Below are 27,386 nucleotides of genomic sequence, written 5' to 3' on the forward strand. Positions count from 1 at the left end.
TAGGTGCTGAGTCTGATGTGCTGTCCCCACGTTGAATTTAGTACCGTGTTCCAACTCCAGTGCTGGCGGTGCTGGGGGTGGTTAGTCCGAGGCATCCAGGGACAACTGGTGGGAATATGGGACCGGCATAACGGGCATGCCCCAAAGGTTCCAGTATGACCATTGAGTGGGCCATTGTTCCTCCTGCCATGCCATCGCTGCAGCTGCCACACCAGCTTCACAGGTCGGCGGTGAATCACCCTTCCTTGGCGAGGGGCTGAACACCCGGTCCGAGTCCAACCATTGAACTTCCAGCAACCGGGGCGGAGCTGTCAAGGCCTGAGTCTGCCAACTGATCCTGGTGATGATCGGTGCCTGCCGATGAGTGGTACCGAGGGGGTTGGGGGGTGGAGACTGGTGCTGCAACAGAGGCAATCCCGCCCCAGTAGGGGACCCAAGTCTGGGAGACCGTCTGGGAGAGGGTGACCTGCGCCGTGGCAATCTTTGACAGGAAGCTCGTCGGTACTGGTGGTACAGGGACTGGTGCCTTGACTCTGGTGTCCCATGTCTTGTAGGGGGAGGGCGCAGCGTCGGGGACCTGGGTCTTCTGACTGGAGACCGGGGATGCGGTGCTGGAGTTCTAGGCCCCAGAGATGAGGATCTACTCCTTCGTTCCAGGGACCAAAGGTGCTCTCCACTGCCCTATGGGGCAGTCTCTTGATCGGCTTACCCTTATGAGTTGGGACCTTAGCAGCGTCTGGCGCCTGGTGCGGTGTCTGCAGTGCCTATCGGCCAGCTTGCTCTTTAGCTGCTGGGGCCGCTTGGGCAACCAGGGCCCAAGGAGAAGCCAGGGTCCCCTGCCACTCCCGGGAGTCGGAGGCTGATCGCTGGCTGAGGGGGTTCAACCTCAGTGGTACCCCCATGATACCTTGAGGCGGGCACATGGCCTGACATAGGGCCTTTGCCCAAGGCCTCTTTACCTTCCAGTGCCGGGGGGCTTTTCTTCTTTTGTCGCTTCTTTAGCACCGGCGAGGGGCACGGTGCCGGGCAGAGTCCGATGCTGGCGGTGCGTTATGCACTGATGTCAAGGTGCTCAGTGTGGGATCCGAGCAGGAGGACTCCAACACAGGACGAAGCTCAGTCTCCATGAAGAGGGCTCTCAAGCAGCTATCCCACTCTTTGTGTGTTCTGGGACAAAAGTTTTTACAGATTCTGAACTTGTCCTTTCTATGGGATTCCCCTAAACACTTCAAACAACTGTTGTGGGGGTCACTAATAGGCATCGGCCTGTTGCAGGACGAGTATGGTTTGAAGCCAGGAGATTGGGGCATGCTCTGCTCTGGGGTGAAATCGCAGCTGGTACTCTAACTACCAACTAACCTAACACTTAATGGCTAACTAGGAACCTACAAACTATATACGAAGGAGACAGACAATGGGCTGTGAAGAACTGCTAATGCTCTTGTGATGCAAGACAAGGAGCTCCGATCAACTGCCACGGGTAGTAAGAAGGAACTGAGAGGGCGTAGGGTTGGCAGCATCTAATATGCCAATGCGCGAGCGCAGCACTCAAGGGGGCGCTACAGCCGACCCTACAGATACCACTAAGGCAAAAAAATCTCTGCTGACTGTGCACGTGGGTGCACACACACCTAGAATAGAATCGACATGAGCAAGCACTCGAAGAAATAGTTCCTAAGCTCTAAGAGACTGATGATCCAGACCCACAGGCTCATCCTTAGTCCTCTTTTCTTCTCCCTCTACATCTTCTCTCTGGGTAATCTCATCTGCAAACAAATTCAACTGCTAACTCTATGCTCACAACTCACAGATCTACCTCTCTCCTCCTGTCAAGCTAAAATCTCAGCCCATCTCTTCCACATCTCCGTATGGATGTCTACCACCATTTAAGCTTGAGTTGATAGCTAAAACAGAACTCTTAATCTTGCCTCCCACACCATCCCCACTACCTCCTTTTTTGATCACTAGACACCACCACCATCCTGCTGTACTTAGGCCTATAACCTGGGTACCACCATCAACTTTGACCCCTCTCTAAGTCCTCACATTCAGGCTTTATCTAAATCTTGCTGATATTTTTTCTGCATAACATCTCTAACACAGACTTTCCTATCCATCCCCACAGCTAAAACCCTCATCCAGATTCATTACCTCACAACCGGATTACTTCAACATCTTTTTCTCTGACCCTGACAAATGCAGTCTTGCTCCACTCACATCCATTCTGAATGCTGCCAGAAAGATCATTTTCAGAGACTGTGACTTTGCCCATGCCACCCTTCTCTTTGAACCCCTCCACTGTCTCTTCACTTCTCTATCAAAAACAATGTGCACGTATTCACTTTCAAGGCCCTTCACAGTCAATCCTCACCCAACCTATCATCTTGTTAGTTATCAAGCTGTCAATTCTCTCCTCTAATTGGCCAAAGCCACCCTCCACTGCGCATTTGTTAAAATTTCTAACAAATATCTTCATGCTTTCTCCCATCCTATCCTGCACACTTGGAGGACACTCTCTGTAAATATACGTAAAGCTACCTCATTTATCCACCTTCAAATCCCTCTTCAATGGTTAGGTTGCTAGTGTGCTGAGACTACTAGCTATGACTGAACGAATATTGTCTCATTGTTTACTTGGTACTCTCCCATCTGTCGTCTCATCTTACTCAGATTATGGTCCCTGACCCAGGATCTTATCTTTCTGTTCTATGTTCGTACGACACCTAGCACAATGAGGTCCCGGTCTGTGACTTGGGCTAAAAAAGGACCTAATAATGAGGAAAGTGTCTTTCCCGAGCTGAAGAAGGCAAAGATCTTGACCTTTGCAATCTACCCAGAGAAGCCTCTCACTGCTCTGGAGTCAGAAGAATAGGAGTATTCTTTAGGCAGAGGCGATGCAGTGCTGGTAAGGGCGCCAGGCAATCTAGAAGTCTATGCAGCACTGTGAGAGTTGAGGGTATTGAGGCCAGTATTGATGCCGGCATTGGGATGAGCACTGATGTCAGCACTAAAGGAAATCTTGAGAACGCAGGTTGTTGCAGGAAGGGGGGGTTCCACACTGATAGGCAGAGCAGATTCCTAGCTGCCAAATAAGCCTGTGTAATCCCATTAATGTTGCAAATACATTTTAATTAATATTTTTAATAGCACAGAGTTAGAACTTGTTATATTGAAAATGACAAAATGCAACAGCTCAAATATGAGAGAAATAAAATACTTGGCAACATTCACGTGGAAACTAACATTAGTGAATACCCAGCCATGACATTAGAGGACTGGGCCAAAATAAATCTTATGAGGTTCAACAAGAACAAGTGCAGAGTCCTGCACTTAGGACAGAAGAATCCCATGCACTGCTACAGACTATGGACCGAATGGCTAGGCAGCAGTTCTGCAGAAAAGGACGAGGGGTTACAGTGGACGAGAAGCTGGATATGAGTCAACAGTGTGCCCTTGTTGCCAAGAAGGTTAACGGCATTTTGGGCTGTATAAGTAGGGGCATTGCCAGCAGATCGAGGGACGTGATCATTCCCCTCTATTCGACATTGGTGAGGCCTCATCTGGAGATTTGATAGCTGCTTTCAACTACCTGAAAGGGGGTTCCAAAGAGGATGGATCTAGACTGTTCTCAGTGGTACCACATGACAGAACAAGGAGGAATGGTCTCAAGTTGCATGGGGGAGGTTTAGGTTGGATATTAGGAAAAACTTTTTCACTAGGAGGCTGGTGAAGCACTGGAATGGGTTACCTAGGGAGGTGGTGGTCAGGATTGACAAAGCCCTGGCTGGGATGATTTAGTTGGGGATTGGTCCTGCTTTGAGCAGGGGGTTGGACAAGATGACCTCCTGAGGTCCCTTCCAACCCTGATTTTCTATGACACCACATTTAGTCTGGCCAAGTTTCCAGAAAGTGACTAGGTCATTTTGGGTGCCTCAGTTTTGGGGGCTCAATATGAGACACACTAAAGGAGCCAGATTTTCTAAAGCTTGAGTGCTCATCACTTTCTGAAAATCAGGCCATTTTAGGGTGTTTCAGGTTGATATCACAAAAAACTGAGGCACATAAAATTACTAATCATTTTCTAAAATCTTGGTCCTTGTTCCTTTCAGAATCTATCTGCAAGCGGTTATAGTGTATGTTTACTCTTTAGAAACTTCAAAGCTGGTATGTTTTATGTTATTTGTTCATTTAGAATATTATCTCTATTTCAGAGAAACTGTATAAAAATATGTACCGAGTAGGTAAAACACACCAAAAGAATGCATGTATCAAGTTTATGCAGTATTTTAGCCCAATATATTAAAAACTGACTAGTGATAGTAGATGCCCAAACTGCAATGGAGCCAAATTTTCAAAAAGTGCTTGTGCTAGACCTCAGAAAATCAGGACCCTTTAAGAAGTCTCAAGTTGGTACTCAAAAATCAAAGCATCCAAAACTACTAGTTATTTCGGAAAGCCTTGGCCTTAAATTTCTTTTCATAAGGTTTTATCTTTAGAAATAAAATGCAACAGAAAAGAAAAAAAGTGTGAACAGAATTAAGCAAGAATGCAAATGCATACTATAAAGAACTTAGTTGCACATTTTTAGTTAACATTTACTGTAAACTAGAACTTATTTTTAACATGGAAACCTGAGAAATAATTGATCAATCATGAAAATTTTCAAGGTACATAAATTATGGAATTTGTATGTTTACGCAAGTTTTTATAACAGCAATACAACAGTGCAGTAGAGTAGGACTGACGCTGTGTAAAGCCCCAGCTGCCTATTGTAATAAAAGCACGTTACTTGAAGTGCAACTATACTAAACTTTCACAATATAAATGTGATAGTGAACAGCATTAATTTAACCACTCATGTATAATTGCTTAATTATGGTAAAATAGGACTGCCCAACCAAGAGCTATCTCTGAGAGGCATGTAGCATGTTTTCAAAAGAACATAATGCATATGAAACAGATTATTTCAATTTCTTATGTATATGATTGTTATACTACTGCAGAGGTAATTATTGTTGGTTTTCATTGAAATAACACTTCAATTAATAAGTACTGTGCCCACTGTTCGGATTTGAGATTATAGGTAGTTATTGTGTTGAATGCTTCTGAAGTCCTGCCACTCCACCAATCTTTACAATTTGAACAAACATTAGTCTGTATTAGACAATGTCTGTATGAGACACAGGTCTTCTGATGAGCCAGAAGACCTAACACTCAGACATCCTCCATCCTTTTAGAGCCATATATCTGTAACATATGGACACACTTCTATGTGTTGCCAAATCAAGAGAAGTCCCCATGTGAAAGGTGCTATAATATAATATAATAATAATATAATATGGCGATATACCTATCTCATAGAATTGGAAGGGAACCTGAAAGGTCATCGAGTCCAACCCCCTGCCTTCACTAGCAGGACCAAGTACTGATTTTTGCCCCAAATCCCTAAGTGGCCCCCTTAAGGACTGAACTCACAACCCTGGGTTTAGCAGACCAATGCTCAAACCACTGAGCTATCCCTCCCCCCATACTACTATAAAGCAGTGGTTCTAAACCAGAGGTACGTGTACTCCTGGGGTATGCAGAGGTTTTCCATGGGGTACATCAACTCACCTAGAGAGTTGCCTAGTTTTACAACAGGCTATTTAAAAAGAACTAGCGAAGTCAATACAAACTAAAATTTCATACAGAATGATTTGTTTATACTGCTCTATATACTATACCCTGAAATGTAAAGTAAAATATTTATATTCCAATTGATTTATTTTATAATTATTTGATAAAAATAAGTAAGCAAGCAATTTTTCAGTAATAGTGTGCTGTGACACTTTTGTATTTTTATGTCTGATTTTGAAAGCAAGTAATTTTTAAGTGTGGTGAAACTTGGGGGTACTCCAGACAGACTCCTGAATGGGGTACAGTAGTCTGGAAAGGTTGAGAGCCACTGCTATAAAGTATTACATACTTACTCTCAATGGCTAAACCATTTAGTTCATAATTTAAAACATATATATGCAACAATTTAACTGAAGCATTGCTATCCGATTAGTGTACAGTGATGTGACCTCTAAAATATATTTAAATTTTCAAGAATTCTTCTCATTTAACAGATATAAAGATAGGAACATTTCAGTAGAAAGCAATTATTTCGTAGAATGAAAAAAAAAAAAAGTTCTCTAGTGAAGTCAGGGTCACATAATTACACAGTCCAGGTCAGTCTCGGATGTGTTAATGCAGCTGAATTTCCACTTAATAAAACATGCCCAAAGCGCATCAAAATCCCCTATTCATTTTTCTATCCAATCACTAAAACCCAGTGAAATCTTAAGCAATTTATATATTATCAGAATTATTTCTGCTAAAATCAGCAACGGCCTTCAGCCCAGGAAATAGCAGCACATTTACCATATGCAGAACTTGAGGGAAAAAAAGTTGGTATAATAAATTCATTTGTTAGGAGAACTACTTCATTTCTATAATTGTGTAATATAATTTATTATCCATGAATTCCAGAAAATCATAATCTATTACAACAAAAGATTCCTATCAATTGTTATTTTTGCATAACAAGTTGGCAGTGTCAAATACTGATGACATTCTGTTAGTCACCCCAAAATGCAGAAAAAAGGTAAGCATAACAAGCTTATGCATAGTAACACAAAACCATTCTGAAGTACTTACCAGTCCAATAAACTGTACAAAACAATGACAGCATCAAAAAGGAGGATATAAGGTGGTATAGAGTAACTAACTGAAAGTAAAAAACAGCTCAAACAACTGACATTAGAATTCATACAAAGAAAATTGAACTTCTTGCCATGAACTACAGATTGCTAGCGTTTTTTCAGTAATTAGGAAATATATGATAAACAACATACAAACTACTTATTGTTATACTCTGGAATTCAGAACATTATGAACATTACTTTTTCATTGTAATAAGAGTTTTAGGAGTGTAAATCACCATACTTACGTAATTTGAAATTTAAGATTAAGTTAGCCATACCCTACACTATGAACAGAAAAAAAATATTACCTTGATTTCTCTTTGTTCAACAGATTTTTCCCATATTTGTTGATCATATGCCCCGATCTAAAAAGAGAACAAAAAGATCTAAATGAAATTACATTTAATGAAACATTATGCAACAAAAAGACAAATCGGTCTTCACAGAGGTAAGGTACAGCATGAACACAAACAATAGACCATAGTTTCCTTGGAGATACTTATTTACAGAGAAACCTACATTTTCCCTACTTCCTCCCATTTCTCATTTCCTATTATTATGATATTATAAAAATTGAGGGTATTATAAAGAATACACATGGCATCAACAGCTGAAATTTGAAATTCTTAACAAGAATTATGCAAGAAGACAGTTTCATTTATTTTCCTAGTTTTATAATCCTCCCTTACCAAATTCCTTTTCTCTTTATCACAGAGGCAGAGATTTTTTCTTTAGCAATACCCAATTGGGGTAAGGGATAGGTGCATGCATGCTCTGCTGCCTTATGCTGTTGCACAATCCCATAGAGGGCAAACCTGCCCCCACACCCTCCAACTTCCTTCTTGACAGACTCCAATATAAAGGGAAAGAAGAGTGGGTCATGCAATGGGAGTGTGCAACATCTCAAAAGAATCACAGATACAGACCAGGTAAGTAACCATTTTTTCCTTCAAGAGATTGCACATGTCCATTCCACTTCAGGTGACTCACAAGCAATTCAAGCCAGAGCTGATTTTGGAGACTACCTGAACAATGAAGGAAGGATTACTCATCCAAATTTAGCATCGTCTCTGGAATATTAAGATATAGCATAATGAGTTGTAAAAAGTTATGTACCAATGACCAAGTTTATTCCCGGGGGAATTCTGTGCCAAAAATTAAAAATTCTACGCACAATACTTTAAAATTCTGCAAATTTTATTACTCAAAATAAAACTACATAATCACACCAGTTTCAATTATTTAGGTATTTATTTCAAAATACCTGTCAGCAAATATGTCTAACTATACAGACACACAAAAATTCCCATAGCAGTAGAGAGTTAAAGAAACCCCTATGACAACCCAGTTCCTATTTCTCTGCCCTCTTCCCTCCCCCAAGCCGGGGGGCCATACATCCACAATCCCTTCCGCCCCAGAGCCCAGCCACAGGGCTCCCTTTGCCCAGATTCCTGTCCTCCTACCCCTCGGAGCCCAGGGATATCCAGAGGGAGAAACAGCCTGATCCTGGGTCCCAGACTTGCACGGAGTTTCCTGTGCGCTACCCTCTCCTTCCTTCAGAGAGTGCAGGGAATGGCAGCTCCCTCCTTCTCTCCCGAGCAGTGTCCTCTATGTGTGAGTTGGGTTTGGCAGGTCTGGTGGCCCCTAGTGATGGCCAGAAGAACTGCAGCCCATTTCTGGGGAAGAAAGGAAATTCTGCATGCACATTCATTTCTGCAAAATTCTGCATTGTGTAGGGGTGCAGAATTCTCCCAAGAGTACAAGTTGCAGCTTTACAAATGTCTGGTATAAATACCTGCGCCAAACAAAAGCTACAGGACAATATCTATGATTCTAAGGTTAAAGGACTAAACACCCAACCATGAACCCTGCATTGCATCAGAGAAAATGAAGACTTTCTGGATAGAAGTCAGTGTTTGGTACTGCAGATACTGAACAATCAGAGAGGGCAGTGCAAAACAGGGAAGAAAATTGGTGGCATGTGACCTCCAGAAGAAGAAAGAGGAGAACCAATGTATCCTCAATGCAGATAGAGGTAAGAAACTGTTTTCAGGCTCTCGGCACAGGTACTACGGTGAAGAATGGTTTGGAAGAGTCATCTGAGGGAAGGGATCAGAAGGAGACCCCAATTGACCAGAGGGTATGCGATGCATTGTCCTAAGGATGGGGGTTCCATGACCAGCACTGCCAAGGGGAGGAGATGGGTGGTAGTGATTGTTGGGGACTCCCTCCTAAGGGGTACGGAGTCATCAGAGAATATCAGGGTTGGGAGGGACCTCAGGAAGTCATCTAGTCCAACCCAATTCCCAACTAAATCATCCCAGCCAGGGCTTTGTCAAGCCTGACCTTAAAAACCTCTAAGGAACGAGATTCCACCACCTCCCTAGGTAACCCATTCCAGTGCTTCACCACCCTCCTAGTGAAAAAGTTTTTTCTAATATCCAACCTAAACCTCCCACACTGCAACTTGAGACCATTACTCCTTGTTCTGTCATCAGGTATCACTGCAAACAGTCTAGATCCATCCTCTTTGGAACCCCCTTTCAGGTAGTTGAAAGCAGCTATCAAATCCCCCTTAATTCTTCTCTTCTGAAGACTAAATAATCCCAGTTCCCTCAGCCTCTCCTCATAAATCATGTGCTCCAGCCCCCTAATCATTTTTGTTGCCCTCTGCTGGACTCTTTCCAATTTTTCCACATCCTCCTTGTAGTGTGGGGCCCAAAACTGGACACAGTACTCCAGATGAGGCCTCACCAATGTCGAATAGAGGAGAATGATCACGTCCCTCGATCTGCTGGCAATGCCCCTACTTATATAGCCCAAAATGCCGTTAGCCTTCTTGGCAACAAGGGCACACTGTTGACTCATATCCAGCTTCTCATCCATTGTAACCCCTAGGTCTTTTTCTACAGAACTGCTTCCTAGCCATTCAGTCCCTAGTCTGTAACAGTGAATGGGATTCTTCCGTCCTAAGTGCAGGACTCTGCACTTGTCCTTGTTGAACCTCATCAGGTTTCTTTTGGCCCAATCCTCTAATTTGTCTAGGTCCCTCTGTATCCTATCCCTACCCTTCAGCGTATCTACCACTCCTCCCAGTTTAGTGTCATCTGCAAACTTGCTGAAAGTGCAGTCCACGCCATCCTCCAGATCATTAATGAAGATATTGAACAAAACCGGCCCCAGGATCAACCCTTGGGGCACTCCACTTGAAACCGGCTGCCAACTAGACATGGAGCCGTTGATCCCTACCCGTTGAGCCAGACGATCTAGCCAGCTTTCTATCCACCTTATAGTCCATTCATCCAGCCCATACTTCTTTAACTTGCTGGCAAGAATACTGTGGGAGACTGTATCAAAAGCTTTGCTAAAGTCAAGGAACAACACATCCACTGCTTTCCCCTCATCCACAGACCCAGTTATCTCCTCATAGAAGGCAATTAGGTTAGTCAGACATGACTTGCCCTTGATGAATCCATGCTGACTGTTTCTGAAGCACTTAGAGGAGAGGAAAGTGACCAGGATTGATTCCTTGAGGACCTGCTCCATGATTTTTCCGGGGACTGAGATGAGGCTGACTGGCCTGTAGTTCCCTGGATCCTCCTCCTTCCCTTTTTTAAAAATGGGCACTACATTAGTTTTTTTCCAGTCATCCGGGACCTCCCCCAATTGCCATGAGTTTTCAAAGATAATGGCCAATGGCTCTGCAATAACATCCGCCAACTCCTTTAGCACCCTCGGATGCAACACATCCGGCCCCAGGGACTTGTGCTTGTCCAGTTTTTCTAAATAGTCCCGAACCACTTCTTTCTCCACAGAGGGCTGGTCACCTTCTCCCCATGCTGTGCTGCCCAGTGCAGCAGTCTGGGAGCTGACCTTGTTTGTGAAGACAGAGGGAAAAAAAGCATTGAGTACATTAGCTTTTTCCACATCCTCTATTACTAGGTTGCCTCCCTCATTCAGTAAGGGGCCCACACGTTCCTTGACTTTCTTCCTGTTGCTAACATACCTGAAGAAACCCTTCTTGTTACTCTTAACATCTCTTGCTAGCTGCAACTCCAAGTGTGATTTGGCCTTCCCGATTCCACTCCTGCATGCCTGAGCAATATTTTTAGTTGCCTGAAAAAAGCCTTGTCCACCTCATCCCCCTGGTCTGGTGGTCTATAGCAGACTCCCACCACGACATCACCCTTGTTGCTCACACTTCTCAACTTTATCCAGAGACTGAGGTTTTTCTGCAGTTTCATACCGGAGCTCTGAGCAGTCATACTCCTCTCTTACATACAATGCAACTCCCTCACCTTTTCTGCCCTGCCTGTCCTTCCTGAACAGTTTATATCCATCCATGACAGTACTCCAGTCATGTGAGTTATCCCACCAAGTCTCTGTTATTTCAATCACATCATAGTTCCCTGACTGTGCCAGGACTTCCAGTTCTCCCTGCTTGTTTCCCAGGCTTCTTGCATTTGTGTATAGGCACTTAAGATAACTCACTGATTGTCCTGATTTCTCAGTATGAGACAGGAGTCCTCCCTCTTGCCCTCTCCTGCTTGTGCTTCCTCCCGGTATTCCATTTCCCCCACTTATCTCAGGGCTTTGGTCTCCTTCCCCCAGTGAACAGTCATCCATCTGCTGTCCAGACCAAGAGACTCGAGAAGCGTGCTGCTCGCCTGGAGCTAGAATTCAGGATGTGATGGAGTGTCTGCCGAGACTGATCAAGTCCTTGAATCACTACCCCTTCCTACTTCTTTACATGGGCACCCATTACGTTGCCAAGAATGACCTTGAGTGGGTCACTGCAGACTACGTGGCTCTGGGAAGAAGGATAAAGAAGTTTGAGGTGCAAGTTGTGTTCTTGTCTATCCTCCCTGTTGAAGGAAAAGGCCCAGATAGGGACCATTGAATTGTGAAGGTAAATGGGTGGTTGCGTAGGTGATGGAAAGAGGGCTTTGGATTCTTCGACCATGGGATGTTATTCCAGGAAGAAGGATTGCTAGGAAGGGATGGGATCCACCTAAGAGAGGGAAGAGCATCTTCGCAGGCTGGCTTGCTAACCTAGTGAGGAGGGCTTTAAACTAGGTTCGCCAGGGGATGGTGACCTAAGCCCAGAGATAAGTGAGGAAGTGTGATACCAGGAGGAAACACAAGGAGGAGGGTGCAACAGGGGAAGCCTGCTGATCCATACTGAGAAAGTAAGGCAATCGGCTAGTTATCTTAGGTACCTGTACACGAACGCAAGAAGCCTGGGAAACAAGCAGAAAAAACTGGAAGTCCTGGCACACTCAAGGAACTATGATGTGACTGGAATAACAGAGAGTTGGTGGGTTAACTCACATGATTGGGTATAAATTGTTCAGAAAGGACAGGCAAGGGAGAAAAGATGGAGGAGCTGCACTGTATGGAAGAGAGCAGTATGATTTGTGACAAAGTTCCTTCTCTATCTTTGTGGGTCCTGCGCTTATTGGCGGATTTTCTTGCCTCAGAGATTCACCATGTGGGTTGGGGAACAGCCCAGAGACCTTTCCCTCTGGTAGAACCCACAGTCCAGGTCAATTGGGAGGTTTGGGGGGAACCCGGTCCCGCCCTCTGCTCCGGGTTCCAGCCCAGGGTCCTGTGGACTGCAGCTGTCTAGAGTACCTCCTGGAACAGCTGCACAACAGCTACAATTCCCTGGGCTACTTCCCCATGGCCTCCTCCCAACACCTTCTTTATCCTCACCACAGGGCTTTCTTCTTGGTGTCTGTTAATGCTTATACTCCTCAGTCCTCCAGCAGCACGTCCTCTCACCCCCAGCTCCTTACACCCAACCCATGAACTGAAGTGAGCTCCTTTTTAAACCCAGGTGCCCTGATTAGCCTGCCTTAATTGATTCTAGCAGCTTCTTAATTGGCTGCACGTGTTCTAATCAGCCTGTCTGCCTTAATTATTTCCAGAAAGTTCCTGGTTGTTCTGGAATCTTCCCTGTTACCTTACCCAGGGAAAAGAGACCTACTTAATCTGGGGCTAATATATCTGCCTATCACTCTCCTGTAGCCTCCTGCTGGGCCGCCGTAGCAGGGTGTCGGAGCAGCTCCGGAAATGGACAGGACTGCTCCGGTGTCTCTCCCTTCGAGGGAGAGCACTGGTGCTCAATCAACTAGTCCTGTCCATGCTCTGGTACCGGCTCAACACCCTGGTCCCGGCCCCGGGTTTCCTGGCCAACCTCCGGACGTCGATTCTGGGTTTCTTTTGGTCAGGACTGCACGGGGTCTCTGCGGGGGTTCTCCATCTACTCCTGGAGGAGGGAGGGCAGGGCCTGAAGTGTCTGCACGCTCTGGTCCACGTCATCCGCCTCCAGGCCCTGCAGAGGCTCCTTTATGGTGCAGGTAGTCCGGCGTGGAGCGTATTGGCGCACACCATCCTGCGCCGCTTCCGAGGGCTCCACTATGACCAGCAGCTCCTTTGTCTTCATCCGAGAGGTCTTTCGCGAGACCTCTCCGGGCTGCCGGTCTTCTACCAGGACCTCCTCCGGACCTGGACACTGTTCTCAGTGACCAGGTCCGTGGCGGCCTCCATGGGGGCAGATCTCCGTGCGGAGCCCCTGCTACACAATCCCCAGCTCCGTGTGCAGGTGGCGGAGTCCCCCGTGGTGTGCCAGAGGTTGGTCCTGGCAGAAGTCACCAAAGTCGGAGACCTCCTGGACTACGACCAGGGAGACTGGCTGGATCCCCTGACACTCGCTCAGCGCATGGGGCTCTCCAGACCTCGTACTCCCCGGCACGTTCTTCAGGAGGTGAGGGCTGCTTTGCTGCCCGCTGCTCGGGACTCTCTCGACCGGGTCCTGCGAGAGGGCACGACCCACCCACCCTCCGCTCCGAGCCCTCCAGACTTTTTCATTTGGCCCCTGCTCGTGGACCCAACCGGCCCCCTCCCCGTCCCTTCGCCATGAGCCGGCTGCACGATCTGCAGCCGGTTCTGTTCCAGACCGCGCCAAGGAAACATCTATACACGCTCGTGCTCCATGTTCTTCATGTCCTCATCCTCGCGTCCCGCCCCGATACGAAGTGGTGGGACCTTCTGCCACCTCTGGAGGGTGAGGAGCCCCGGTAGGCCAACCTTTATTCTACTCTGATCCCAAAGCCCACCGGGGACATCAGTTGGCGGCTCCTTCACGGAGCCGTGAGCACGGGCGTGTACTTGGCGCGGTTTACCCCTATCCCAGACACCTGCCCCTTCTGCAGCGTGAGGGAGACTCTGGCGCATGTTTACCTGGAGTAAGCCAGGCTGCAGCCCCTATTCCGGCTCCTCACGGATATTTTGTTAAGATTTTGGTTGCACTTTTTTCCTCACCTTTTTATTTATGCACTCCCTATCCATCGCCCCACAAAGTTACAGGACCTCCTGGTCCACCTCCTCCTGGCCCTAGCGAAACTGGCCATCTATAAAACCAGCGTGAGGAGGTTGGCCCATGGAGCCTCCTGTGACTGTGGGGCCTATTTCAGGTCCTCCATTCGTTCACGTATCCGGGCAGAGTTTCTCTGGGCAGTGTCCACTGGCTCCCTTGATGCCTTCGAGGAGCAGTGGGCGCTGTCCGGGGTTCTCTGCTCGGTGTCCCCATCTGGTTTGCTTCGTTTGACCCTTTGACCTCACTCCTATCCCTGTTCTTTTATTAGTTGTCCCCCGTAATTTTTTGGTCTCCAGGGCCTATGGACCCCCCCTTAGGCTGGGGGGGATCCTTTAGCAGTGGGCGGGCTTTGCCTGTCACAGATTGCTCAGAGTTCCAGTATGAAACTGGAGAAAAGCCTGTTGAGTCTCTCTGGTTTAAGTTTAGAGGTGAGAGCAACACGGGTGATGTCTTGGTGGGCATCTGCTACAGACCACCAGACCAGGAGAATGAGGTAGACAAGGCTTTCTTTGGACAACTAACAGAAGTTTCCAGATCACAGGCCCCGGTTCTCCAGGGGGACTTGAATCACCCTGACATCTCCTGGGAGCAGTGTACAGACAATCCAGGAAGTTTTTGGAGAGTGTTGGGGACAACTTCCTGGTGCATGTGCTGGAGGGAAGAACTGGTAGGGGAAGTAGAAGTGGGTGGCAACCTGGGCAGCAGTGACCATGACATGGTCGAGTTCAGGATCCTGATAAAAGGAAGAAGAGAGCAGCAGAATACGGTGGATAGAAAGCTGGCTAGATCGTCTGGCTCATCATCGGGTAGTGATAAACAGCTCAATGTCTAGTTGGCAGCCAGTATCAAGCAGAATGCCCCAGAGGTCAGTTTTGTTCAACATCTTCATTAATTATCTGGATGATGGGATGGATTATACCCTCAGCAAGTTTGGGGATGACACTAAGCTGGGGAGAGAGGTAAATAAGCTGGAGGGTAGGGATGGGGTCCAGAGTGTCCTAGACAAATTGGAGGATTGGGCCAAAAGAAATCTGATGAGGTTCAACAAGGACAAGTGCAGAGTCCTGCACTTAGGATGGAAGAATCCCATGCACTGCTACAGGCTGGGGACCAACTAAGCGGCAGTTCTGCAGAAAAGGACCTGGGAATTACAGTGGATGAGAAACTGGATACGAGTCAGTGTGCCCTTGTTGCCAAGAACGCTAAAAGCATATTGGGCTGCATTAGTAGAAGCATTGCCAGCAGATTGAGGGAACTGATTAGTCCTCTCTATTCGGCATTGGTGAGGCCACACCTGAGGATTGCGTCCAGTTTTGGGTCCCCACTACAGAAATGATGTGGACAAATTAGAGACAGTCCCGTGGAGGGCAACAAAAATGGTTAGGGGGCTGGGGCACATGACTTCTAAGGAGAGGCTGAGGGAACTGGGCTTTTTAGTCTGCAGAAGAGAAGAATGAGGGGCAATTTGATAGCAGCCTTCAACTACCTGAAAGGGGGTTCCAAAGAGGGTGGAGCTAGGCTGTTCTCAGTGGTGGCAGATCACAAAACAAGAAGCAATGGTCTCAAGTTTCAGTGGAGGAGGTCTAGGGTGGATATTAGGAAACACTATTTCACTAGGAGGGTGGTGAAGCACTGGAATGGGTTACCTAGGGAGGCGGTGGAATCTCCATTCTTCGGGGGTTTTACAGCCTGACTTGACAAAGCCCTGGCTGGGATGATTTAGTTGGGGCTGGTCCTGCTTTGAGCAGGGGGTTGGACTAGATGATCTCCTGATGTTTCTTCCAGCCCTCATCTTCTATGATGCTTTAGTCAGGAATTTTGGATGCAGACATATGTATACCTTTTCCTTATTAAAAAAACTGCATTAAGGAGAGTCAGCTACCAAAGCTTGTAATTCTGTCATTCTCCTCAAGAGGTAACAGCTACCAAAAATACTACTTTCATAGAGAGATGTAGTAAGGAGCAAGTAGCCCTTCGTTCAAAGGGTGGAACCATCACCTGAGCTAGATCCCATTCCTCCCTCGAACTTCATGGTGCTATGACATGGAGATTTAAACTGACCAGATCCTGTCCAGATCTGATTGACACAGGATTAGAAAATACCAAAACAGCCCACAGTTGCTTCCCCCCCACAGGTGGAAAGCAGAAATAGCTGCCAGATGAACTCTGATGGATCTAATTGAAGGCCTTGTTGTTTTCGGTGCAACAAATAGTCCAGAACGTGGTATAGAGGCCAGGACTGGTGAAACTTTTGCTTTGACCATAAGGATAATTATTTCCACTTCAACTGGTAAGCATGTTTAGTAGGTGACTTTCTGGTATTCATGAGGATGTTTTGCACATTCCCCGAACACTGCCTACTGAGACATTAACCATGGAGCATTCAGGCCATCAGATGAAGCAGGCAGCCGTGGTCTTGGAAGTTCAGATTGGCTTCTGAAAGTAGTATCAAAGGAGCCTCAGCAAACAGGCTCACCAGACTGGTGTGATAACAAAATGCAGTTCTAAACAATGACTATCTGATCTGGCCACTCTCTGCCTGTTCAAATATAAAATTGTTACAGTGTTGTCCATGAGGACTTGTAGGCCCTCTCCCTTGATATGAGGAGAAAAGCCAGATGAATAGCTCACAATTCACATATTTTTGTGGAGAGCCCAAATCTTGAGGAGACCGTAGATGCTGAGTCTGTAGATTTCCTAGGTGAGCTCCCCAACCTAGAGAATCATAGGGTTACTAGGAACCACAAGGGCCATCCAGTCCAACCTTCCTCCAAGATGCAGGACCTGTTGTGTCCAAACCAACCAAGACAAATGGCTATCCAAACTCCTTTTGAAAACCTCCTCCAGTGAAAAAGCTTCTACAACCTCCCAAGGCAGTCTGTTCCATTGTTCTACTATTCTTACAGTTATGACGTTTTTCCTGAGATTTAATCTAAACCTGCTACACTGTAGTTTGAATCCATTGCCTCCTGTCCTACCCTCTGTGGGAAGAAAGAACAACTTTTCTCCATCTTTTTTGTGGCAGCCTTTCAAGTATCTGAAAACCGCTATCATATCCTGCCTTAATCCCCTCTTTTCCAAAGTAAACATACCCAGTTCCTTCAGGCTTTGCTCATATGGCTTGTATTCCATCCCTCTGATCATCTTTATCACTCACCTCTGAATCCTTTCCAGGTTCTCTATATTCTTTCTACACAGTGGTGACCAAAATTGGACACAGCACTCCACCTGAGGCCTAACCAGCATCGAATAGAGCGGTACTATCACCACCCAGGGCTTGCACGCTATACCTCTGTTAATGCAACCTAAAATTACATTTGCTTTTTTTTTTTTTTTTTTTTGCAACCACATCGTATTGTTGACTCATGTTGAGGCTGATCCACCGCAAATCCCAGATCCTTCTCAGCAGTACTGCTGCCAACCCAGTTTCCCCCCTTCTATATTTGCCCATTTGTTTTTTCTTCTCCAAGTATAGCCTTATATTTGTCTTTGATAAATTGGAGAATTAGACACCAAAATGAAATTCATCAAGATCCCTCTGAATTTTAGTGCTATCCTCCAAAATATTGGCCATTCCATCCCCAGCTTTGTGTTATCTGAAAACTTGATCATTATGCTCTCTATTCCTACATCCAAGTAATTAATAAAGATGTTAAATGACACCAGACCTGGATCAGATCCCTGTGGAACCCCATTTGAGACCTCCTTCCAATCTGACATCATTCCATTAATAGTTACTCTTCATTTGTAGTTGTTTAACCAATTATTTATCCACTTAATGGCAGTTCTATCAAGCCTGAATTTCTCCAGCTTACTTATCAGAACGTTGTGTGGGACTGTGTCAAAAGCCTTGCTGAAGTCCAGGTACATTATGGCCACCACATTCCCCCTCTATCCACCAAATCAGTTACCCTGTCAAAGTAAACCAAGCTGGTTTTGCATGATTTGTTCTTGGTAAATCCATGCTGGCTGCTAGGGATTACCCCTTCATCTTCCAGGTATTCACAAATTGAATGTTTTATACATTGCTCTAGTAACTTCCCAACTATCAAAGTCAGGCTGACTGGTCTATAGCTTGCCAGGGCCTCCTTCCTCCCCTTTTTAAAAGATGGGCAGTGCACTACGCCTTCTCCAGTCTTCTGGGACCTCTCCTGTCAACCATGAGTTTGTAAATATTATTGCCATATTATTTTGCCAAATATTATTGGCTCCGAGATATCTTCAACTAATTCCTTCAGTATCCTCAGGTGAATAGCATCCAGCCCCACTGCTATTAATTCATTCAAATTGAATGAAGTGTCCATAACCAGAGTCAGTGTGGGTAAGGAAGGGGCAAAGGAAACTCCAATATATACAATGCCCAGATCCATCCACCAGTCTAAGAAGGCTAGTTCTCTTGTGGGCACTCAACCCAGCATGTCTAATGGGTGATGAGCTAGGGAGTACACTGATTTTAACCATCTCTGAAACTTTCTGAGATGAAATCTGGCATGCCGAATCACGTACATACACATACCCAGTAGTCAGATAATTGCTGACTGTTGAAAGCAGATGGGCTTTGAGCTCTATGGTAATTTTTAATATTGCCTGGAATCTGGCTTGATGTAGGAACACCAATGTTATTGTAGAATCCAAAACTTCCCCAATAAATTCTACTCTCTGAATCGGGGAGAATATTGTTTATCAACAGACCCTGAAGAGGGATCAGATCTTGGAGAGACTGACTTTTATTTGGAACTCAGATCAACCTCAAACCAGCCAGTCAGCTATCTAGCTAATAAAATTCTTGCCCCCCAGTTTTCCTTAGGTATGCAGCCGTTGCCACCATGCATTTTGTAAATACTCACGGGGCAGTGGACAGGCCAAGAGGAAAGACTAAACGGATAATGGGCGTTGGTGACCAGATACTTAAGGAATCTCCTGTGGCTTTGATGGATAGCCACTTGAAAACATGTATCCATCAGGTTAAGAGCAGCATACCAGTATCCAGGATTCAGAGTGGGGATGATGGAGACAATTGGTCTGTGGTAAAATAGGACCACACAAATAGGAAGTGGGATAACCTGTTGGAAAGTAAATAAGGGAGGGAGGAACTCAAACAAAGTGATCTGGTATCCTGTCCTCCACAAGGCAATCAAACAGACTGCATGGGATTTCCAGACTAAGAACCCGCTGTGGAAGAAAACTGAGGAGGTTGAGGTCTGCTGTAGTTTCCTCCTGTTTCTGGAATGGCCAGGCTGCCAAGGTGGGAAGAGGGGGTATCTCTGCAGAGATGGAGGACAATTGCTTTTTTTTTTATTATTAATTACCCTAAAAGAAAAGAGTATAAATTCCCAACGATTTCAGCATTGCCCTCAAACTCTTCAGAGTGTGGAGCTCCTCTTCCATCTTCTGTGAAAAGAAAGTAGGACCTTCAAAAGGGGTGATCCTGGATAATCTGCTGGACATCCTGGGGGAGACCAGATTGTTTAAGGCACAAACATCTGTGCATAGTTATTGCGGATGACATGGCTCTAGATGTCAAAACTGCCCCATCTAAGGCAACTAGCAGTGAGATCCTAATCTCCAACTTCCCCCCTTCTATGGTGGCCTAAAAATTCCTGCCTGGCATCGTCTGGCAACTTGTCTGAGAACTTCAGTATATTGTCTCAGAGGGAGAAGTCCTACCAAGCCAGTAAGATTTGCTGGCTAGATATTAAATTGTTGGCCAGCTGTGAAATAAATCTTTCTACCAAAAAGGTCAAGTCCCTTGTCCTTTTGGGGTAGAAGACCATCTTTCATTTACGGCTGTGACTACAAAGGAACCTGACAAGGAATTGGCATAAAAACATTCATAGCTTTGAGAAGGGAAATGGTACCTTCTCTTGGTTATCTTAGCTGTTAGAGGCTAAGAGGATAGCATTGGCTGCAAGGATTTGTTAGGTTCCAATAGGGGGCGTCATTGACAAGGAGAGCCACTCTCGAAGGCCCTGCTGAACCCAGAATGTCCACAAGACAACAAATATAAAGGAGGCTGATCCTCTTGTGCTGTAGTGGGTGCAGGTGTCAAAGCTTGCAGGCCTTGAGGGTTTTGCTCGGTATCGAAATTAGATCTCCTACCAGGCGTCACTACCAAAAGACTGAGGAACCAAGTAGGATCTAGAAACTGGGGGCATGCCCCATGGGTTCCACATGGGTCATGGGTATGGAATAGGACCCCAACCATCAGTGCTCCAAATTTCTCTCTGACTGCCTCTGGACATCTGGTGAGTATCAGTAACAAAATTCCCTTGATGAAGGAGAAAGGGAATGCCCTCATCTATGTCAAGGGGAAGGGGCATAAGAACCTACCTCAGACTCCATGGAGGACCCTCAGCCCATCACGATGGTGCTGACATCCGGGTTGCAGCCCTGGGGATATTGGTACTAGGGATATCGTGGTAGGTTGACCCCTAGACTAAATTAGTTGAGAAAATGCCGGATATTCCAATGCTTTATCCCCCACGGTGGACTGACGGCTGATCAGAAGCCTAAGGTAAGTCCGTAGCAAGGGCCTGAGGGTGCAGCAGTACAGGGTGAGCTGTTTCCTGTACCATTAAGGATTCCGGCACCGAAAGGCAGAGTAGGTCTCATGCTGCTACATATGCCTCAGGCATTGTTGGTACTGAGAGATTTTCTTGTTGCTGATTTTGTTGCACAGGTGGTCAGTACTGTAGCAGGGGATGGTCTTGACGGCCCAGATATTAGTGACGGAGTCAACACCCCTTATGTGAAAGGGTTGGTACCAGCGAGTGTCTTTTGCAAGAGGACCCATTCCTCTGTCCTCCTGAGTGCTTACTAGTGGATGGCACTGGGGACCTTGATGATCTAGCAGAAGTAAGACTTGGCTCCTTAGATGATTTCGACCTCTCGTTTCTTCCTCAGCACCAGGGAAGCAGATCAGTGCCAATGATTTGAGGCAACGTCTAGAGGACAATCTTCACCAATGACCAAGCATTCTGTGTTCTCCTTAAGCAGGAAGGCACAGAAGGAGACTGCATGACAGCCTTCATAAGGATGTGGCGCAGTCTTGCCTCTCAGTTTTTCTTCATTCAGCACTTAAAGTCTTTACAAATTTGGCAACCTTATGTGACCCTTACCAAGGCACTTTAGGCAGGTGGAATGAGGATCACTTGCCAACATACATCTTTTGTAGCCAACACAATGCTGAAACCCCACAGAACAAGCCATGCCCCAGTACCAGCTGTTATCACCTTAAAACCAGAGGGAACAGATGTTCCAAGAAAATAAAGAAAAAAAAACAAATGAAACCTATACTAATCCAAACAACTACTATCTAACCATACCACCTATTTATAGAAATATAAGATAAATTCCCTGTGAGGGAAAAAACTTGCAAAAGCAAGCCAACACGTTTTGACTACCAATCATGGGTGGTAGGAAAGAATTCAGTGGGGTCTGGGGCGGCTCGTCCCTTTATGCCATCATACAGTAGCAAGAGGCAGCAGAAGGTGCATGTGTCCCCACTCCCTCCGACTATTACCACGAAGGAAAAAAAAAATAAAAAATCTGTCTCTGATGCACTTGGCACACAAAACACCTGAAGTGCAACAGACATATGCAATCACTTGAAGAGTCAGATTTTATATTACTTCCACATATAGTAGTGTTCCTAGGTAATACTCAATGACGGCTTGTTTTCTGTCCAACAGGTTTTTTTATTTTTTAATCAATTATGATCTACTGAAGCTTTGACCATGAACAATGAAGTTAAAGAGAAAAGGCATTCAGAATAACTTAATATTCTATAAATAACAAAATAATTTAGATTGTATTACTAAAGCAATCAAACCTGAATGGATCTTTATTGAAACATTACATACAAGACAAAATCACTATTTATTTCTGTAACTGAAAATAACCCCTCGATTGTGAAAGGGAAATTTACATTTTAACCATTAGCTCGTTTACTGTCTATTTGCTGGGACACTCAGAGGTCAGAAGAATACTCAAAGTATTTTTATATGGGTTCTGGAAGAACTAAGTGTGCATACCTGAACATGTATAAATAAACCTTTAAATTTAACCTTAAGATGTGGAAGACCAACACATCAAAGAAAGAAGAGAAGGCTTTTCCATTTTTTTCATTTTGCAAAAGATGCCACACTTACAAGTCTCAAAAAACGAACTCAATACAAAGGAAAGGTACAAATCAAAGCAGCATCAATTTTTGGTTTCAGATCCTTTAGGCCAAGTTTCAGTCAAGAGCTATTAATTTACAGCAATATTAATAATTAAGTACATCATTTCTGGCCAAAAAAGGGTATATAAGAAAGAGTACATAAGAAAATTCAAGCTGACATTAGTAGATTCAGATTTATAATTAAATAAAAGAAACTAATCAATATATTCTCAACCATTTAATTTAGGCACAAAAAGAATGTCTCAAATCATTACTGACAAGTGGGATGTTGCCTCAATTAGATGTTCATATAAATACCGAAGTAACAGAACTAGTGGATATCATCATAATAAAGCCTTTCTTAGGAGGAATTGTATAATTATGATTTGGACTCTGCACTGAAGAGGCAGGTACATTAAACTTTTTCCAGGCTTCTGCAATCATCATAGAATTAGAATTATAAACATAGTAACAAGCTAGCATAATTTATATGCTTGTTAATATTTCTCAGTACACAACCATATATAGTACTCACAACTAATGGTGGTGTAGTCAAATTGAAGTAGCTGAAAAGTATAGTTGCTTCTGTTTTGTTAAGTGTTGATTAACCAAAGAGAAAGAGATTAATCAAAAGAAAAGGAAACATTTGGCTACCTTTTAAATGCAAAACATTTTTCTGAGTTTATAAAACGCTATTACTCTATTTGCAGACTGGACTGGTTCAATTAGGTTCAGCCAAAGTCCTGAAATGAATATGCTTTGTTATACGGTGGAAGCAACCATCTCTACTCCCAGATCAGCTATTACCAGGGAAAATACAATACTATCTAATAAAGTACAAGGTGTTATTGTGGAACAAAATAAACCCAATACCAGAGAATAACCTATGGCTAGGCCCAGGGCCGGATCCAGGGTTTTTGCCGCACCAAGCAGCGGGAAAAAAAAAAAACCCGCGATCACGATCGGCGGCAGCTCCACCGCACCGCTTTCTTCTTCGGCAGCAGGTCCTTCCATCCGAGAGGGACAGGGACCCTCCGCCGAATTGCTGCCGAAGAGCCCGACGTGCCGCCCTCTCCCCTTGGCTGCACCAAGCACCTGCTTGCTCAGCTGGTGCCTGGAGCTGGCCCTGGCTAGGCCAAAGTAAATGGTTAATTGTAGAAACAAATGCATTTTAAAAATGAACTGAAGATGTTATTGGTATTGTTTGAGGTGAGAATCTTCTCACAGGAAATGATCATGTATCAACTGTCACAGGTTATTTGGCTATCCTTCCAGTAATTTACTCTGGCAATTAACAGCTTGGTGGATTCGGATTATCTCCATGTTTGGGGACATGCATATGATTGTCAGCTTCTATGTGAGACCAAGCACTATAAATATAGATTCTTATGAGTTTAGACCAGTATTAGCCTCTGAGGTTCTAGAAATCCTCAAAGAGATTTAGGCTGCCACCTGACAGTTAAGTCCATATTCTTCCTGGTTTGTAAAGTTCTGTGGGGAAGCAGAGTTCATTACTGGATAATCTCAACATTTCCTTTGGCAGAGTACCACTGCCTTCTTGAAGAGGAATTATTTACTCTTGCTTAAAAGAAATAATTTATTGAAAGTGAGGATTTTATCAGTATTCCAGACTTGGCTGTGACTACACTACAAGCTAGGGATGTGATTCCCCTGCTTATGTACATGTATTCACGTTAGCTGTCACTGAGGTAACGCAAGTATAAACAGCTGCAGTAGCATGGTTTCCATCGGCAGAGGGACAGCTAAGCCATGCTGAGAACATTCTCACCGGTTTCAGGCAGGTTTGTACTTGGCATGGCTCAGCTGTGCTGCCGCTACCAGTGCTACTATGGCTAAACTGCCCTTTATACTTGCACTAGCTTGATGCCTTAAAAGACAGCCAAAACTATCTTTTCCCCACAAACCATCCCTACTTTCCCCATTTTCTGACCACCACCCTCCTCCTCCATATTCAGGCCCATAATTTGGAGATCTTTTAGTCCTCCCCCTTCTGTGCCTCACACTTCTGGACCATGTTCAAATCTTGCTATTTCTTCCTCCAACGTTTCTCACATCATCCCTTTCTTTTAGTCGCTTCAGCTAAAATTCCTATTCATGTTCTATCTCCCATCTCGATTACTGTAATTTCATCCCTCTTTGGCCTCTCTGATACCTACATCGCTGTTTTCTCCTCAATACAAAATGCTGCCACTTCAACTTCCTTGCCCAGTATCTCTCTCTCTCTCTCTCTCACACACACACACACACACACACACACACCCCTTTTAATCCTGCCACTTTAATAAAATACAAACTTCTTGTCCTTTCCCTTAAGGCCTGCATAATTCTTCCTCTCCCTGCCTATCTACTCGTATCTCTTATCCACTGGTAACTCTTTTCAGTATATTTACGGGCCCAACAAAAAATGCCAGCCTTAATGCACCATATGTGCTTTCTTCTATGGAATGCCCTTCCTGAACGGATATAAAACGCATTATCCCCTCCAACTTATTTTTAAAGTTAATTGCTTGCACAACTTTCAACCATTATTGACAATTGCCATCAGTGGTTTAAGTTGTCTGAGTCAACTAGTGATATATTTAAATTTGCTTGCCGCTAGTTAAGAGCATGAAACATTTCAGCAAGTTGTGAGGGAAATACAATGGAGCCCTAATTACACCACAGACTTTGCTTTGGAATCCACCATTTACTTACTGCTAGTGCAGAAGTGTGCTCCAAAATTTAAGATTCCACTTTATGTTTTTAATAACAAATGTTTCTAGCTCTAGTATTGCCAATCCCAAGTACTCAAAAAATCATGAGTCAGGCCCTCCCAAAAAAAAAAAAAAGAAGATTTTTTTTTTTTAATTAATGACATTTTTGAAAAGTAAATAACTTTTTAGGAAACAGTTTATTCGCCTTTTAGTGTTGAAGCATATAGGGGTCAACATTTTCAAGTTCTTCTCCAGAACCATCAGGATTAAAACCATTTTTTTTATTATAATTTTTAAATGAAAGTGGAGATTCTCGATTACACTGTTTCCAGCAGTTGGGGACTTTAAGAGAAAATAAAAAAAAAGAAATCAGAAAACTCAAACTAAAAATCTTGATAATATGCAACCACTATATCCCTCATGATTTGGAAGATACCCTTTTAGATAAATGACTGTAAATAGATGAAATATTTTCTTCCTGAGTCTGCAGGCAGCCTGAAACAATAGTCCTGCAAAGAATTAACTGCTCCACTCATCTCAACAGAATAGGAGCTCTGAAAACACAATGATAATATTTGTGTGGATAAGATCCAGAGGTCCAGAATCGGAGTGTGCATATGTCTCTGCAGACAGATCAGAGGGGAGGATTGTAGCCATCTGTGTCGTCTTAACATTATGCAGAAGCCAGTGCTCTCAACAACCAACAGGAAGTGGGGAACTAAGGCAAAATTGTTGTAGAGGATCTTTTACACCCTTAACTTCCAGAGTAGAGGCTCAGGTCATACACATGTCCCCAATTTTAATTACTAAACCAGAGCTCTATGGCTCTTGTGCAAAGGCAAATAACGCCATACAGTGGGGATCTGCAGAGAAAATTTTACTGAAGGGATAGAGTGTATTTAGGCAAAAAAAGTGAAAAAACACAGTTTCATTCCAATCTCTCTCAATTGGCATTTCCATTTTTATGCCTTGTTAACTTAATTTTTTGGTGCTTTTTTAAAAAAATGTTAGCAGAGGTACTTCCTACAATGCCAAGCATGGATGTTAATCTTCATCATTTAGATTTGACTCTCTCTCCCCTGCAAATCACTCTAAACCAGCAGTTCTCAAACTGTGGGTCGGGACCTCAAAGTAGGTTACGACCCCATTTTAATGGGGTCACCAGGGCTGGCTTAGATTTGCTGAGGCCTGGGGCTGAAGCCAGAGCCCCACTGCCCAGGGCCAAAGGGAAAGGGCTTCAGCCCTGGGCAGCGGGGCTCATGTTACAAGCCCCCTTGCCTTGGGCTGAAGCCCTCGGGCTTCAGCTTTGCCAACGCCTGGCACCCACAGCAGTGGGGCTCAGGCTTCCCCACCACCCAGGGCAGTGGGGCTTGGGTAGGCTCAGGCTTCGGTCCCCTCCTGGTGTTGTGTAATAATTTTTGTGGTCAGAAAGGGGTCACAGTGCAATGAAGTCTGAAAACACCTGCAGTATAAACAATACATGCTTCTCTTTCAAACCAAGTTTGTGAGAGAAGAATGCAGACAATTAGCCAGTACAAAGAATAATGAAGTAGCCGGGGGGGGGGGGGGGGGAGCAGGGGGGGGGGGGGGGGGGGTCGGGGGGGGACAGGGGGGGGGGGGGTTGGGGGGAAAGGGTGGAGTGGGGGCAGGGCCTGAGGCAGTGCAGGGGTTGAGCACCCCCCGGGAACTGAGGAAGTCAGCGTCTATGCTCACACTCCTACCTATTCCAGCCTCAGCCCCTATAACACACCTAAATCCCCACTATCCCTGCTCTACCCCCCATTTCCCTCCCACACTCCAATCCCAGCTTCTCTAACACTATGGGTCCTTCAAATAATCCCCATCCAGGACAGTGACACATGGTAAACAGAATAAGCCCTTTATGTTTAGAAGAGAGACTATTACATATATGTACATAGATGAACAGGTCATACTTTAATCTAATCATACAAATGAAGGGCTGGAAGGGACCTTAAGAAATTATCTAGTTTCCTCACCACCACCACTTCCCACAGTGAGGTAGATACTTAGACCATCCCTGACAAGTGTTTGTCAAATCTGTTCTTAAAAACCTCCAATGACAGGAATTCCATAACCTCCCTGGGTAACCTGTTCCAGTGTTTAACTACTCTTATTGTTAGAAGACTTTTTCTTGATATCCAACCTAAATTTCCCTTGCTGTAAACTAAGCAACTTATTGTTCCATCCTTCTTGTCCCTACCAAATTCACAGCCCATTTTCGTCAATTTCACGGTCATAGAATTTTAAAAATCATAAATCTCACTGTTTCAGATATTTAAATCTGAAATTTCACTTAATTGTAAATATGGGGGTCCCAACCCAAAAGAAGGTCATCGGGGGGAAGGGTCACAAGGCTATTGTAGGAGGGTTGTGGTATTGCC

The 27,386-nt window shown here is 44.8% G+C and overlaps 1 protein-coding gene across 4 annotated transcripts in view; it reads right to left on the bottom strand.

Annotated features, from left to right (window-relative positions):
• PHTF2 (putative homeodomain transcription factor 2) overlaps positions 1–27,386 on the bottom strand; it is a 145,306-nt gene that overhangs the window by 71,440 nt on the left and 46,480 nt on the right. For all 4 annotated transcript variants that reach the window (XM_034765851.1, XM_034765841.1, XM_034765823.1 and 1 more), the window contains one exon: positions 7,037–7,093. In XM_034765851.1, coding sequence (XP_034621742.1) covers positions 7,037–7,093 — 57 coding nt within the window. The remainder of the gene's footprint in view (positions 1–7,036; positions 7,094–27,386) is intronic.

This window comes from Trachemys scripta, chromosome 1 (assembly GCF_013100865.1).
Source record: "Trachemys scripta elegans isolate TJP31775 chromosome 1, CAS_Tse_1.0, whole genome shotgun sequence".
NCBI lineage: Eukaryota > Metazoa > Chordata > Testudines > Emydidae > Trachemys > Trachemys scripta.